The 15,288-nt window shown below is 41.9% G+C and overlaps 1 protein-coding gene across 2 annotated transcripts in view; it reads right to left on the bottom strand.

Moving 5' to 3' along the window:
* ADCY8 (adenylate cyclase 8) overlaps window positions 1–15,288 on the bottom strand; it is a 263,858-nt gene that overhangs the window by 21,619 nt on the left and 226,951 nt on the right. For both annotated transcript variants that reach the window (XM_008001549.3, XM_008001550.3), the window contains 2 exons: window positions 13,369–13,447; window positions 6,425–6,583 (listed from right to left, as the gene is read on the bottom strand). In XM_008001549.3, the coding sequence (XP_007999740.1) occupies window positions 6,425–6,583; window positions 13,369–13,447 (238 nt within the window). The remainder of the gene's footprint in view (window positions 1–6,424; window positions 6,584–13,368; window positions 13,448–15,288) is intronic.

The raw sequence follows: 15,288 nt of genomic DNA on the forward strand, positions 1-15,288 counted from the left end.
TCTCTGATCAAATGTCACCTCCTTAGAGAGAACTTCCATGGCCCCTGCTTTTTTCTGAATGTGTCCCCCAAATTCATATGTTGAAACTTCACTGCCAGTGGGATAGTATTAAGAGGTGAGGCCTTCAGGAGGTGACTAAGTGATGAGGGTGGAGCTCTCATGAATAGCATTAAGGCCCTTGTTAAAGGGTATAAGGGAGTGGATCCCTTCTTTCTCACTCTTCCACCATGTGGGGACACAGCGTTTAAAGTGCTATCGTGGAAGCAGATAAAAGGACCCACACCAGACATGAAAGCTGCTGGCACCTTGGTCTTGGACTTTCCATGCTCCAGACCTGGGAGGAAATACGTTTCTGTTCTTTAAAAATTGCCCAGTATCAAGTATTTGGTTATAACAGCACAAACAAACTAAGATACCAGTGTAAATACCCTTTCAACACTCTATTCCATCATTCAGCTATTTCTATCCTCATCAAATTGATCACTCTCTGACACTATGTTATATATTTATTTTTTTGCTTCACTGTCTGTCTTCCCACAAAAATACATGTTTCAGAGCAGCAAGGGCTTTGTTGTTTTGTTCACTGTTTTAACCCTGGTGTTTAGAACAGCACCTGGAACATGGTTGGCCCTCAATAAATACTTGAGGAAGGAATGGGCAAATGAAGGGATAGGGGGTGGGGCTGTGACTCGGAAGGAGTAGAAAAAATAGCAATGACTTACATATATCAAAAACAATAGCCAACAACCAGTGTGCATTTAAAATATGTCAAGCACCATGTAAGTGCTTTAGGCATGATAATACATGTAAATGTTGTAATGAGTCAGATGAAGATGCAGAATATGGTTATGATCCCTTTGTAGCACAACAAGGGGCGTGAGGAAAACAAGGTCCAGAAAGGTTTATTATCATTTGCCCTTGGTCATAAAGGTAGTGAAAGCAGGAACCACAACTAAACTCCCAGCACTGGGGTTTTGAATCCACCCACGCATGGCCTTTCTATACTGAAGCTGCCTTGCACTGGGCTGCACTGGGGACTTAATGTGTTATCCGATTTAGCTCTGACCCCAATTCAGCAAGATCAGTATTATTTCCTTTATTAATCAGATGTGGAAATGGACTCCAAAGAGTTGGGTAACCTGGCATAGGTCACACAGCTAGTTAGTGACAGAGATGGGATTTATGCTGTGTGGAATCTCCAGCACCTGGGACAGCTGCCCTTGCTAGTGTCTTTTCAACAACGCCTCAAAAAGCCATGATGAGCCAGCGAGTTTCCCGGGACTCAGAGCTAGCCTGCTTGACATTGATGAGATACCCAGGCCTGGACCTCCAGCTGGTTTTATCTGCAAGAATGTTCCTGACCAGGGAAAGTGAGTGCTATTCTAAGCCAAAAGCCCAGCAGAATAGCAGAAGCTGCCAGAATGTTTGTGTGGGTAACACCGCCTTGGACAGGAGGCTTCTGGGTATGAGACCCTGTCCACTGCCTGTGTTTGGATGGTTTGAGTCATCCTTTGTCACAGTTCCCCTTCTCTGCATGCATTTACAGTGAGGTAGAGGGGAAAGAACACTGGCTTTGGTGTTACACATACCTGGGTTTGGATTTGAGCTCACTACTCACTAGCTTTGTGACCATGGGTAAGTTTCTTTCCTTCCCTGAGCTTCAGTTTCTTCATCTAGAAAATGGGGTAATAGTTCCTACCTCCTATTACACATTGAATCAGATCCAAGCTACTTCAATGCTCTTTAAGACTTGTGTCTTTGTACTTAGGATACCTCTGCTCTGGCCTGTTCTTAAAATATTTGGGTGCTTGTAGTCCCCCCAGTCCTTCTCAGCAAATATCCTATAGGGTCTCATCTTTATGCCTTTGGCCATTTGGGCCTGTCTGCCTGGAATTCTTTCCCTCCACCTCCTTGACTGATTAACGTCTGGGTCCTAGGAGGTTAAGAATTAGAATTGTATTACAGCTGAAGAAACTGGGGCTCAGAGAACTTAACTAACTTTCTCCAAATCACAAGCTAGTAAATGGAAGAGCTGGGATTTGAATACATGTCCTTCTGGCTTAATAGCTTGGGATTTTCCCACTAGGTCACATGGCCTTCCTTGGAACACCTCACAAGGGGTTAGAATCCAAGGAGGGAGAGAAAAGAGAGTCTGAGCTTGCAGCAGTGATGCCAATGAAGGCTCTCAGCATACCCCTGGCTGCTGTGGCCAGGAACATACACACAAGTTACACCTAAGAAGTCATCTGGCTTTGCCAGCTGGAGGCTGTACCTTCAGTTCATTTTTGATTGTGGTCTGTGGAATCATTTTCTAAAGTGTGAGGCCCACATTGATGCAAACAAGTCAGTTGGAGGCTTTGTGCATCAAGCAACTCTTCTAGGTCAGCTGAAGGTCAGCCATGAAGGCACTGCCACCCCAGGGATAGGTTTCAGAGATACCCTGGCATAGCAGGAAAAGGTGGTGCTTTGGGTGCTATCGTGACCCCGTGGAACTCACAGATGTCCCCCATCAGATGTTCAGAAATTTGTATCACAGTTCAGGTTTGTAGCAAGAGGAGAAGCTAAAAATGCCTTTGCCTCTTATGGCAACAGCATGAAATTGGGAGTTCTTGCCGGCCACTACAGTCCTGCCCCTTCCCTGTCACCCTTTTACATGTTGTATGACTCTGTCCTTCTCTCTTTTTCTACATGCACACACATACCTCTTGCCATATTCCAGAGTTGGTATGGGTAGCGGCATTGTAAGGGAGAGAGGGGCATGGAAGAAATAAATCTGAGGGAATGGATTTCCCTTGCAGCCTTCCATAAAGAAAGTGAGGCATTCCCTTCACCTCTCAGGACCTCAGTTAACTCATCAATAATATGAGGCTGATGGAACTCTTAAGGTTGTAAATAGAATGAAAGATAATTTTCATCAATTGCCTATTTCAGTATCTGGCATGGAATAGGTGTTCAGTAAATGATATTTTATCCTAATGTGAAAATTCTCTAGGCAATGTAACCATGATTGGTGTTTAATCCTAGTCCAGTGTGAACTGTTTAAATAGTTATAAAATCTCAAATAATCCTGACAAGATGTCTTATACATGCGATGAATGCTGAAGCAGTCCTTTATTTTGCTCAGCAGGGGTTTGGCCTGAATAACAGCTGATGACCTGGAGTCTCAGCATGCATCTCTGGTTGGTTTCCATCCTTTCAGGATGAAACCAGTATATCCTTGCTCTTCTACACTGGTCCGATGTGCCTCACTGTTTCGCTGTCTCAATTAAAAGGCTGTTTTTTCTCATTTCTCTTTGGATTTTACATGTGGGGTTTATCCTCGCCATCTGGTGGTCATGGTTGATACACATTGATATTCTCTCTCCTTTCACGGTTTCGTCAAGAAGCTCTTGCAACAAAGACACCGACCTTAGGGAGCCTTGAGGAAACCAGGCCTGAGCCCAATTCCAGGGAACTCCATCCATTGAGGAGGGTGGAGTCTCCACACCCAAGAGACTCTCAAAGACCTGAGTACATCAAGATCTGATTATTCCAGTGGCGGATTACTCATTCCCTTGGCTTTTCTTCCACTGGTTTTTCTTCAGTGGCTTGGATGAAAAATGGACCTCATCATTCTCTCCCAGCTCTGCCCACTATGGTCCTAAGGCAAGGATCACAAACCTCAATGCTTTTAGGGGCCCTACAGGTAACATAAATGGCAGGGTACAGATGGGTAAACTGAAGAACCCATTTTATGCATAAAGGCATCACATTCATAAATAAGTAAACCAACCAACTAACCACTGTCCAAGCCAACTGGCTCATTGGTCAGATTTATCTCAGGGTCTTAGAGTTTGTAATTTTTGTCCTAAGGGTTTTTCATTTCCTGTTTAGCTCAGTCTGAAAATCCAGTCCTGGAAGAGCTGTATTATCCCTGCCTCTCAGACAACCCCTATTGCCTTTGTAGAATCCTCAGCAAGGGGTTAAGTTTCCCAAGTTGAATGCCTCAGCAAGGGAGCCCACTACTCCAGTTCATCCACAGGCATTTCATGAGCAGGGGCCACAGCCAGGCACAGTGGTAATCAAGGGTGATGTGGTCCCTGCCTTGTGGATCCCACTGTGTTAGGGGGATAAGATGGCCTGATAGCTCTGTCCTCATAAGGCTCATCCTAACACGAAACCCAAAGATGTCCCCTGTGGGCTGGTCCAGGGTTCTAGACCTTCCCTTGTGAGTCTCACAGAGTAAAACCAAGCCCATTCACAAGATAATGCCCCTTCAGGCTTTCAAAGACACCTTCACTTCCCTCTTGACTTACTTTCCCTTGAAGGTTGGAGGGGCATCAAATCATCTGATTTTGTCATTTCTCATCTCCCACATCTGCTCCATTATCAAGAACAATTGATTCTATATCCTAGAGGTGTCTGTAATTCATCTTCTCTCCATCTCCACTGCCACCATCCTAGGCCTCATCACCAGGATCTTGCCTGGGCTCTTTTAGGGTCTCCTGCCTGGCTTTTTGTCTCATGATCATCCTATCCACTCTCTATCAGCAGCCAATTGACTAGGTTACACTTAAAACTTCCAAAGGCTCCCATTCTATGTGGAAGTGATCATTGCCCATGGAGCTTGACCATTAGGCTCTGTCTAGGGTTTCCCTTCACAGCACTCACCATACGACCCTTCCTCCTCCTAGTGGTCCAAATAGTGCCTAGTGCCTCCTGCCACCAACACTCATGCTCCCCACAGCAGTCATATCAACATGGTACTATTTGGAAATAGGGTCTTTGCAGGGGTAATTAAGATGAGGTCGTACTGAGTTTTGGTGAGCCCTAAATCTATGAGGTGTTCTTAAAAGGAGAGCACTCTTGTCCTTTTAAGAAGGGCTGTGTGAAGATGGAGAGAAAAATTAGAGCCAAGTGGCCACAGCCAAGCAACTCCTGGGCCTAACAGAAGCTGAAAAAGGCAAGGAGGGATTCTCCCCCAGACCCTCTGGAGAGGGCATGAGACTCCCAGCACCTTAATGTCAGACTTCTAGACTGCCTTCATAATGTAGTAAGAAAAACAGTTTTAAGTAAAAAGAGCATTTCTGAGCATTTGCTACATGCTAGGCAATGGGCTAAGAAGATATATACACACATATGTATGTATATGTGCATATATGTATATAGATATAGATATATATAAATCTACACATATGTGTCACACATATATGCACACACACGTATATATACATATATTTTATTGTTATTATTTTTAATTGTGGTAAAATGCATATAACATACAGTTTACCATCTTGACCATTTTTTTTTTTTTTTGAGATGGAGTCTCACTCTGTCACCCAGGCTGGAGTGCAGGGGCATGATCTCGACTCATTGCAACCTCTGTTCCCCAGGTTCAAGTAATTCTTCTGCCTCAGCCTCCCAAGTAGCTGGGATTACAGGTACCTGCCCTGACGCTCAGCTAAATTTTGTATTTTTTAGTAGAGATGGGGTTTCTCCATCTTGGCCAGACTGGTCTTCAGCTCCCGACCTCGTGGTCCACCCGCCTCAGCCTCCCAAAGTGCTGGGATTATAGGTGTGAGCCACTGCACCCGGCCATCTTGACCATTTTTAAGTGTACAGTTTAGTGGCATTATAGTACAGTATAGTCACATTGTTGTGCAACCATCTATCTCTGGAACTCTTGTGATCTTGCAAAACTGAAATTCTGCACCCATGAAACAATAACTCCCATTCTCCCCTCCCTCCAGCCCTTGGCAACCACCATTCTCCTTTTCATCTCTATGAATTTGACCACTCTAGGTACCTTACATAAGTGGTATAATATAGTATTTATTTTTTGTGACTGGCCCACTTTACTTAGCATAATGTATTCACAATTCATCCATTGCTGTAGCATGCATCAGAATTCCCTTCTTTTTAAAGCCTGAACAATATTCCACTTTATGTATATATCACATTTTGTTTATCTATTCGTCCATCAATGGACCCTTGGGGCTGCTTCAATGGACCCTTGGGGCTGCTTTTTGGCTATTGTAAATAATGCTTCTAGATATACAAATATCTCTTTGAGACCCTTCTTTCAATTATTTTGGGTATATACCCAGAAGTGAAATTTTTGTGTGTATATATATATACATACATACACATACACACACATAGATATACATATATATATACACACACACATACATATATGCATATGCACATAAAACTTTAAAATTCCAATTTAGTCTTTCAATGGAGACCTTATTATATCCATCTTGTAGATGAGATGCCTGAGGTTGGGAGGCCATGTGTAAATTTCATAGTGCTAGGCAGTTTCTCCATTCTCATGCACTTACATGATGACAGTGAAATTCTCCCAGAGCTTGGGATCAATGTGAACAACTGCACATCACCCACCACCACCCTTTCTCACTGGCTAGACCAGCCCCTGGCTCACCTCATTGTCTCGGTCCTTCTCTAGGAAATGGCGGGCCACATGGCTGGGTAAGATATTCCGGAGCATGTTCTCATTGTGTTCCCTCAGCTCCTTCATCTCATTGATCTCCTCTTTGGCCTGCACTCGCCAAAGGAAGTCCAGGCGGGCTGTGTACTCCAGCTGTAGTACATGTGAGAGAAAGAGAAGAACCAGGTAAACTGAGGTGTAGGCTTCAGGTACACACAACTGGGAGGCAGGAAAGGCTTCTCTGGAACTCTTCACAAATGAAACAGAGCCTGATCTGAATATTTTGGGAGGCATCTTGTTGGAAGCCAAGTGATCAGAGAATGATTAGGTTTCACAGGGATGTGTGCCTGCCTTTCACAGCATTATTGCCCCTGTGATTTCATACTTGTTTGTGTGATTACCTGATAATGTTGGCGTCCTCTACTAGACTGTTGGTGTTGTTTGGTGTATTAGTCCATTCTTGTGCTGCTAATAAAAACATACCTGAGACTGGGTAATTTATAAAGAAAGAAGTTTAATGGACTTACAGTTCCACATGGCTGAGGAGGCCTCACAATCATGGTGGAAGATGAAGGAAGGGCAAAGGAACCTCTTACATGGCAAGAGGCAAGAGAGAGCTTGTGCAGGGGAACTCCCATTTATAAAACCATCAGATCTCACGAAACGTATTCGCTACCATGAGAACAGTATGGGGGAAACTGCCCCAATGGTTCCATTATCTCTGCCTGGCCCCATCCTTGACATGTGAGGATTATTACAATTCAGGGTGAGATTTGGGTTGGAACACAGCCAAACCATATCATATGGTCAGAGGTGCTTCTATCTATTCGACTTTACATCCTTACTGTTACAGACTGAATGTCTGTGTCCCTCTCAAATTCATATATTGGAGCCCTAACCCCCAATGTGATGGCATTTAGAGATGAAACCTTCAGGATGTAATTAGGGTCGATGAGGTCATGATGGTGTATCCATCAGGATGAGATTATTGCCCTTATAGGAAGAGACATGCAAACACTCGCTCTTTCTCTCTCCACATGCACACACTAAGAAAAGGCCAGGTGGGGATACAGCAAGCAGGTAGCCAGCCATCTGCAAGCCGGAAAAGAGCCTTCATCAGAAAACAAACCTTTCCAGACCTTGACCTTGGACTTCTCAGCCTCCAGAACCACAAGATAAATTTCTGTTGTTTAATACACTCAGTCTATGATATATTGTTATGTACAACAGCTGGAGATATGAATACACTTACCATGTTGTAACATCTCTGGCACAGGGCAGGCACTTAATATTTGTTGACTCAATAAATAAATCATAATAAAGCTAGCTAACACTTATGTGGTGCTTATCATATACCAGGAATGGTTCTAAACAATATACATGTATTAAATCCTTTAATCCATACAATAGCCCTAATAGGAAGGTATTATTATCATTTCTTATTTACAGATAAAAAAATCAAAGCAAACATGAATTAGTAACTTGACTAAGATCACATATGAGTTAGTGGAAGCCAGGATTTGAACTTGATTCAAAAATCAGAATATAGAATCTGAGTTGTAACCACTAGGTAATATAGAATAAATGAAAGAACTCATAAGTGAAAGGATTACAGATTTAGTTACCAGACAGATATAGCTTAGAGTTCTAGTTCCACAGTTACACACTTTAACCCTGGACTAGTTACTTCATCTCAGTTTCCTCCTCTCTGAAATTGATGTGAACATCAGTGACCCTGCAGGGGTGGAACAGGCATTATAGGAAGTTATAGATAAACACATGGCACATAGTAGGCACTCAATATACATTGGTTCCCTCTTGTCCTAGCCTCTCCTCTCATAAGAAGGTGCACAGTGTCCTTTCCAAAGGATCTCACAGCCCGTTTTTACTGCAGTTCTGGGTATGTCCTTATTTCAGTCTTTAACTGTTGATGTGAACAGCATGCTGCCCGGGTACACACATGGTTAGCTGCCCTGATTTCAAGGGCTTAGATAGTTCAGATAGCTTATTTTCTTTTTTAAAAATGTTAAAGTCTCAGTGGATGGCAAAAGTATGAAAAGACCATATGCCCAAGGTTATTCATTCAGCAGAATTTTTAATAACAAAGGCTGAAAACCAAATGTTCGTTTTGTTGGCTGAATAAACTTTAGTACAGAAATATCATTGAACATGATGCAGCTATTAAAAAGAAATGAAGACTATCTCTCCATACTTTGAGGAACTGGTCTCCAAGAGGAGAAAAGTGTATATAGTATGCTACCATTTATCTAAGGAAGATCGATCTTTCTATCCACATACATGCACACACACATATTTCTTAATTAATTTATTAAAATATTAAAATAGAAACCATTTTACATTTTATAAAATGGTTTCTATTTTAATCTATGAAATGACAAAGGAAGAGAATGGTGTGGGAAAATAGGGATAGAATTTAAACTTCTTTAATTATGTCTCGTTTTAAGTAAATAACTATAGAATCATTCCAATATTTTACTTAATTATCAAACTAAATCTATTCTCAAAAAACTCTGTAAAAACAACCAACCAAGCAGACAAACAAATGAGCCTACACAGAGAGGAACTATATCAGATGTCGTTTTGCACAATAATTTGATGACATGCTCCCAGAGGGAAATACCCTAAGGATAAAAAGAGCGCAACACGAATGTCAAAACTGTTTACAATAACCATATTATAGGTGGTAACAAGTGTATTATTGTACTTAGACTATTATAGTGAATCACAAGATAAAGTAAATGAGTAACTGTGTAGGTGTTATTAAAACTGGAATTTTGGGGAAGAGAAAAGGGAGCTGCAGATATAAGATTGATGAAGTTGAGTCAAAAGTTTGTGGTCCTCATTATGACATCGAAGTATCACACTGTGAACTCACGATGTATAGATTTTCTAGCTCTGCCCACTGAAATCAAGTTCTAGAAACAACGAAACTTAGTAGCAATAACTCCCAGTGTCCAGATTATGGTTTCTACATATCAGTTCCTAGAAAAAAATTCCCATTCTTTTCAGAGGTGCCCAAATTTTAGGTACCTTTAATTATGTCTTGTTTTAAGTAAATGACTTTATTGGAAGACTTTTTAACGTGAGAAACCAGGATTCTATCAGAGACTACCAGGATTATGTCAAAACGATGCAAAAGCCAACTTGAATGAGCTCCCACTAGTCAAAGATGTGACACATTTAGCTTAATAAGACTAATAATTGCAATGAATCAAAACACAGAGAATATGGTAAAATGCATAGATTCAAAATTACGCTTAAAAACTAGAACCTCATTGGTCACCTCTGAATGATGCTAGGGAAAAAACTTATGGGGGAATCTTATAGAAAACAAACTTGTAGGGAAAAAATTCAGCATTTATCTTTGCTTGATGAATTGTACTTCCAGGTAACAAATAGTGAGGAGATGGTTCTCTTTAATAATGTATGGCAGTTAATAAATTATGGAGGACTGATAGGATTAGCATATCACTGTATAAAATAAGTGAATATAGGCGATTAGCATAAGCAACTGCTAACATCACAAAAAGATAAGGAGACATTATGTACCCCCTAATTGTAGTCTATAAAACTAACCAATTAAATATTTTGCAGAAATCATTGAACCTGAATCCCACCAGGCTTCTAGACATAAATACAGTACAAACAAAACAGAACAAAAACAAAGGACAGGGGAGTCTCTTAAATGCCTTAGAGAATGCAATCAATAAACTGTAAGAAAGAAATGACAGCTCTGGAAGGTTGAGTCTCTCAAGATCACCCATTCTTGAAGTGGAATTGCTAAAACTCAAGCAAGAATATTTGGTTCCAAGGCTTGAGTCTTTTCTTCTGAACCCCACAATATCCGGTTCCTGCCTTTATCACACCCAGAAGTTACTAGAGATAGGACCTCATTTATCTCTTTCTCCTTGTGGAGGCGTGGCTTCCTCTGCTAAAAACGAAGATGCCCAGGCAAAGCTCAAACCTCCAGGGCTGCTAGTGAATCAGGCACCTGGTGGGAGGCACCCGATTGTTTGCTCTCTCTGTTCAACGTAGAGAATGTTCACTTGCCTCAGAGGAGGAAGAATTTGGCATATCATTTCCACATATATGCAAGATGAAAATTTCCAATTATTCAGTTACATAACCACCTCCGTTTCTCTGGAGATGTTTAATTACACATGCCCCCACCAGACGCTTCTGCGTACCCGGCATCATTGGGCATTATTCAGCCCCTATTAAAACTAGAGGGCCTCTGAGTCACAAGGAGAAACCGGTGGAAACAGGGAGCAAGCCCAGGAGTGGGTAGGCTTGATCAAAGATTAACAGGACCCCAAATGATGCTACAGATAGAGACACTTGAAGTGAGACAACCCTGCAGAAAGCCACCCCTATCACAGGGAGGCAGTGGCACGTGGAGGAAACAGAATCGAACTAGGAGTTTGAGCATTTGGATTCCTGTTCCAGTCTGGCTTTTTTTACAGGCTTTGTGACCTCAGGGGACTTCAATCTCTGCTCCTGTCTTAGGACCAGATGGCTAACAATACCTGCCTTGTTTGTGTCATCGGCTTATTTTTAAAGTAAAACATTACTAGCTATCAATTTTGAAAATTTATTATATGTGAGAGCCACTGGAATAAGTATGTTACAATTATATTCTCATATAACACCCTAACAACCCGATGAAGTAGAACTTGTTATTATCATACCCATTTTACAGGTGAGGAAATTGAAAATCAGAAAGTTAAGTAAATTGTTGAAAGTCACATAGCTACTAAGTGGCAGAGTTGGGGTTTGAATACTATCTGCCCAATTCCAAAGCCTGTACTTGTAACTGCTATAGTTATGAGATGTGATTATATAATTTCAAAACCCTTTGAAAGTTAAAAATGAAAGGGAAAAATATCAGATGTCACTTAAACCCAGTCACTCAGACTCTCACTAAATAGTTACATACTCGTACTTTACCTACAATCTTAATACAATTAGGTTATCTACTTTTCCAGGATAAACGGAGCATAGGATAAATCAAATCTGAATGTTATTAGGGTACCACTTGAGGAAGGCACTGACAGGGCACAAAGTAATTCCCTAAGGTGACAGAAGAGACAGAACCAGTCTTCTTTTTATGGAATGACGACCCTCACCCAGAACTTGTTCTCTCAGCTATTTCCGGGGATTTCTCACTTGTCAATTTAAAACCTGTGTAATTGAGCGAGCATATGTTTGTCTGTAGGATGATGGACTCGTCTGAATCTGTCTTCATAGTTCTCAAATGGATTGTCATTTGTATTTCAGACTAAGCCATTCTCCCCTAGAAATGAAAGCTGTCAAGTAGCAGAAGACAAGACCCCAGACCTCATAGATGGCTGGAAAGACCTAAAAACAGGAATTCTAGAAATGGCTAGCCTTTGACATTTGGCCTAGTGTTTCATCATAAATTCAGGCAAAATGGGAAAACAAGTGAAAGCATATTGCAGGATGCAGTGCCCTGGGTCACTGTGTTCATATGCACACAGCGTCTTTGTTCTGCTCTGATCAGCCTAGTGAAGTAGAAAGGGTAGGCTTTGAAGACAGATCAGGATTTGGATTCTAGTCTTCCTGCTTACTAGCTGAATAGCCTTACTTTCACCATCCATAAAACAGGAGTAATAATAACTTCCATTCCAGGTTGTTGATAGGATTAAACGAGAGTAGAGAGAAAATGCTAGGCACATAGTAGGAACTCAATAAGTATTAATTATTTATTCATTTCCTTCACTTGCCAAGTTTTAATATTATCTATTTTTTTCTTACCTATACTGTACAATCCCCATTATTACAAATAACTTTAAATACGTATCTCTATGTTCTTGGGGTTTTGGGTTGTTTCATTCCTGTCTTCTCAGGGTTCGTTACCTGTTTCCATGGTGATTTCCCAGCAATGTGTTTCTATTTCTGCCCTGGCTGACAGTCTCCTTGCTGTGCTTTCCTTCTTTTCTGGTTATGGTTTTTGAAGTACACACAGACCACAGAAAGATGGACCAAGACCCAGACAGGAGTGGTGAGGGAGGCAGGGCCTGATTTCTACCAGGCGGTGAAAATCTCCCCAGGCGACGAACATTCATGGGTTGAAGTCTACCTGAAGAAGTTCTACTGGCCTTTGAGAGTCCTGCCTAGATGCTCCCATGAAGAATAATTTTATTTCTCGAAGTCCCTAGCCAAGTCTGTTTCACACACAACATGTTTGCTTTATTTGGGGTCAGCTCTACTCCAGGAGACTGGACCAGAGCCGGGGTTTTGTACAGTTCTGCCCACAGTGCCCACTCCTGATTCTGGTAAAGAGTAAGGGCTCATGGAAGGTGGAACCCATATGGCAGGTATTGTATATAATTAGGACAGATCTGTAATGCAGTCTTTTCTAGAAACAATGCAAGTTAGTGCACAAAATTCTACATACAATAATCTCAAATGCTTCCTCAAGACAGCCCTATTTAGATATTACTAATTTATTTTAGAGTTGAGGAAACTGAGGCTCACAGAGATAAGTAACCTGCCCAAGATCACACACTGCTGAGAGTAAGAACTGTGATTAGAATCCAGGCTCAGCTGAACCTAAATGTTTACCTAATATAGTACACAACTTCTGTAGTAATAATTTCATCCCGGCAACAGAATTGGGAGAGATCCCAGTTTGTCTTAGGCAGAAATCGAAAGCTCTTTCACTAGGATGATTTTTTGAAAGAGATATATCCAAAGGTCCTCAAAACCACATTGTTTGCCAGATCTTCTCCAGCTTTGTTTTTCATTACGTGGTCTTTATTAGGAATTGATTCATTAAGAATCACAACTTGCCACAGGCAGCTAAAAGTTATTTGCTGCAAAGAGCAGCAGAGACCAGTTTTATGGCAACAAGAAATGTCGGGTAACAGAGCAGTCAGAGCAAAATGTTAGATTACCTGCTGTCCATGGTAGAACACAGCCAGGAGGAACATGGCCATCAGCAGCAGTGACGCCTCCTTGGTCCCCAGGAAATCTCTGTTGGAAGAAAAAAAGGCACTGATAACCATGGGGGGACTTCAAGGAGACCCATGAGAAAACTGAGGTTCAGAAATGAGTGGTAAAAAAAGAAAAACACACATCTTTTCAGCACCTATTATGTGATAGTGGCTGCTCTAAGGGTTTGCACATTGGCTAATTCAGAAACCAGTTGATCCCAAAGGTATGAGGTGACCCAGAACATATACGGTGAAAGAGATTCTAGAGTCTAGCATCCAGATGGTACACTCACATTAATAATAATGTCTTCTATCTTCTATGTGCAAAACACATTTTATAGATTTTAAATAGCCTTTATACTTTCCTATCACAAAATCCATGTGAAGACAAGCAACTTTCCTCCACACATTTTTAAACATTCTATTTAACAGACCAGGGTGTAATGCTTGCTATGTGGCAATCTCAATTCTTAGTGCTTTCATGCTTAAATCCTTATATTAATTCTATGAATTGGAACACTATTTTAATTCCCATATCAGTTTTCTTAATCCTTATACCAGTTCTGTAAGTTGGGGACTGTTGTTTCCCCCTTTTAATTATTATATCTTTTGATAAAGCCTTTGTTTCTTTTGTGCCCTCTCTTCCTTGAGCAAACCCCAAGTCTCAATGTGCAGTTTTTGTCAGGGCACAGGCTGGAGTGCTTCTGTCCTGGGCTCTCCCGGGCTCTCTAGGAGACCACACGGAAAGGTGGCTGATGATGGTCAGTGGTAAGGGTATACTTAAACACTGATGTGACTTTCAGACTTCAAAGGAATTCAGAAGGTGGCCAGAGAAGCTGCTGTTTGATTCAGAATGCTTTCTTTCATTTTGGTTCAGTGTGAGGCCTTCCTCAGGACAAGCTGGAGGCCAGGAGGCAAAGGGTTAGTGGAAGCAACATTGGAACTGGAAATAAACTGTCCCTTTGAAAATGCCCAAGTAGGCCGGGCGCGGTGGCTCAAGCCTGTAATCCCAGCACTTTGGGAGGCCGAGACGGGCGGATCACGAGGTCAGGAGATCGAGACCATCCTGGCTAATACAGTGAAACCCTGTCTCTACTAAAAAATACAAAAAAAAATAGCCGGGTGAGGTGGCGGGCGCCTGTAGTCCCAGCTATAGGGAGGCTGAGGCAGGAGAATGGCACAAACCCGGGAGGCGGAGCTTGCAGTGAGCTGCGATCCGGCCACTGCACTCCAGCCTGGGCGACAGCGCGAGACTCCCTCTCAAAAAAAAAAAAAAAAAAAAAAAAAAAAAGAAAAAAAAGAAAATGCCCAAGTACAACCATCTCCATGGATGTCGGGACTTGCCTTACATCACCTGGTGTCCTATTTCCCCCAGGTTTTTCCATCTCAGGTAATGCCCCTTCATCTATTCACCCAGGTGCTTAAGCCAAAAGCCAAAACAAAACTAGGATTCAATCCTCATCACCTCAGCCCCATCTAACCCATAGTTAAATTCTGCACCCTCTACCACCAAAATACATCCCCAGTCCATCTGCTTCTTCTCATGTCCCCCTCCACCACCTGAACATGGCCACTATGATCTCCAACAGCCTCCCAATATCACTGTCTACAGTTTATTTTGTACATGGTTGCCAGAATACTTTTTACTACTAAAACCAGATCATGCTGCTCCCTTGTTTAATCTCTTCCCAACCACAAGCACAGATGTACTTGGAACTCACTCAGAAGTAACTCTGGTGTGGCTTAAGGAAACAATGGAGCCATCACAGATGAGACGCAGTGTCTAGAGGGAGAAGTAGAGTACGCAGCAAGGTGTTATACCACGGAAATCTCAAGTTTTCCCTTTTCTGTTCTTGCCGGAGACCAGCAGAAACAGCCCAG

Source organism: Chlorocebus sabaeus, chromosome 8, assembly GCF_047675955.1.
Source record: "Chlorocebus sabaeus isolate Y175 chromosome 8, mChlSab1.0.hap1, whole genome shotgun sequence".
Taxonomy (NCBI): domain Eukaryota; kingdom Metazoa; phylum Chordata; class Mammalia; order Primates; family Cercopithecidae; genus Chlorocebus; species Chlorocebus sabaeus.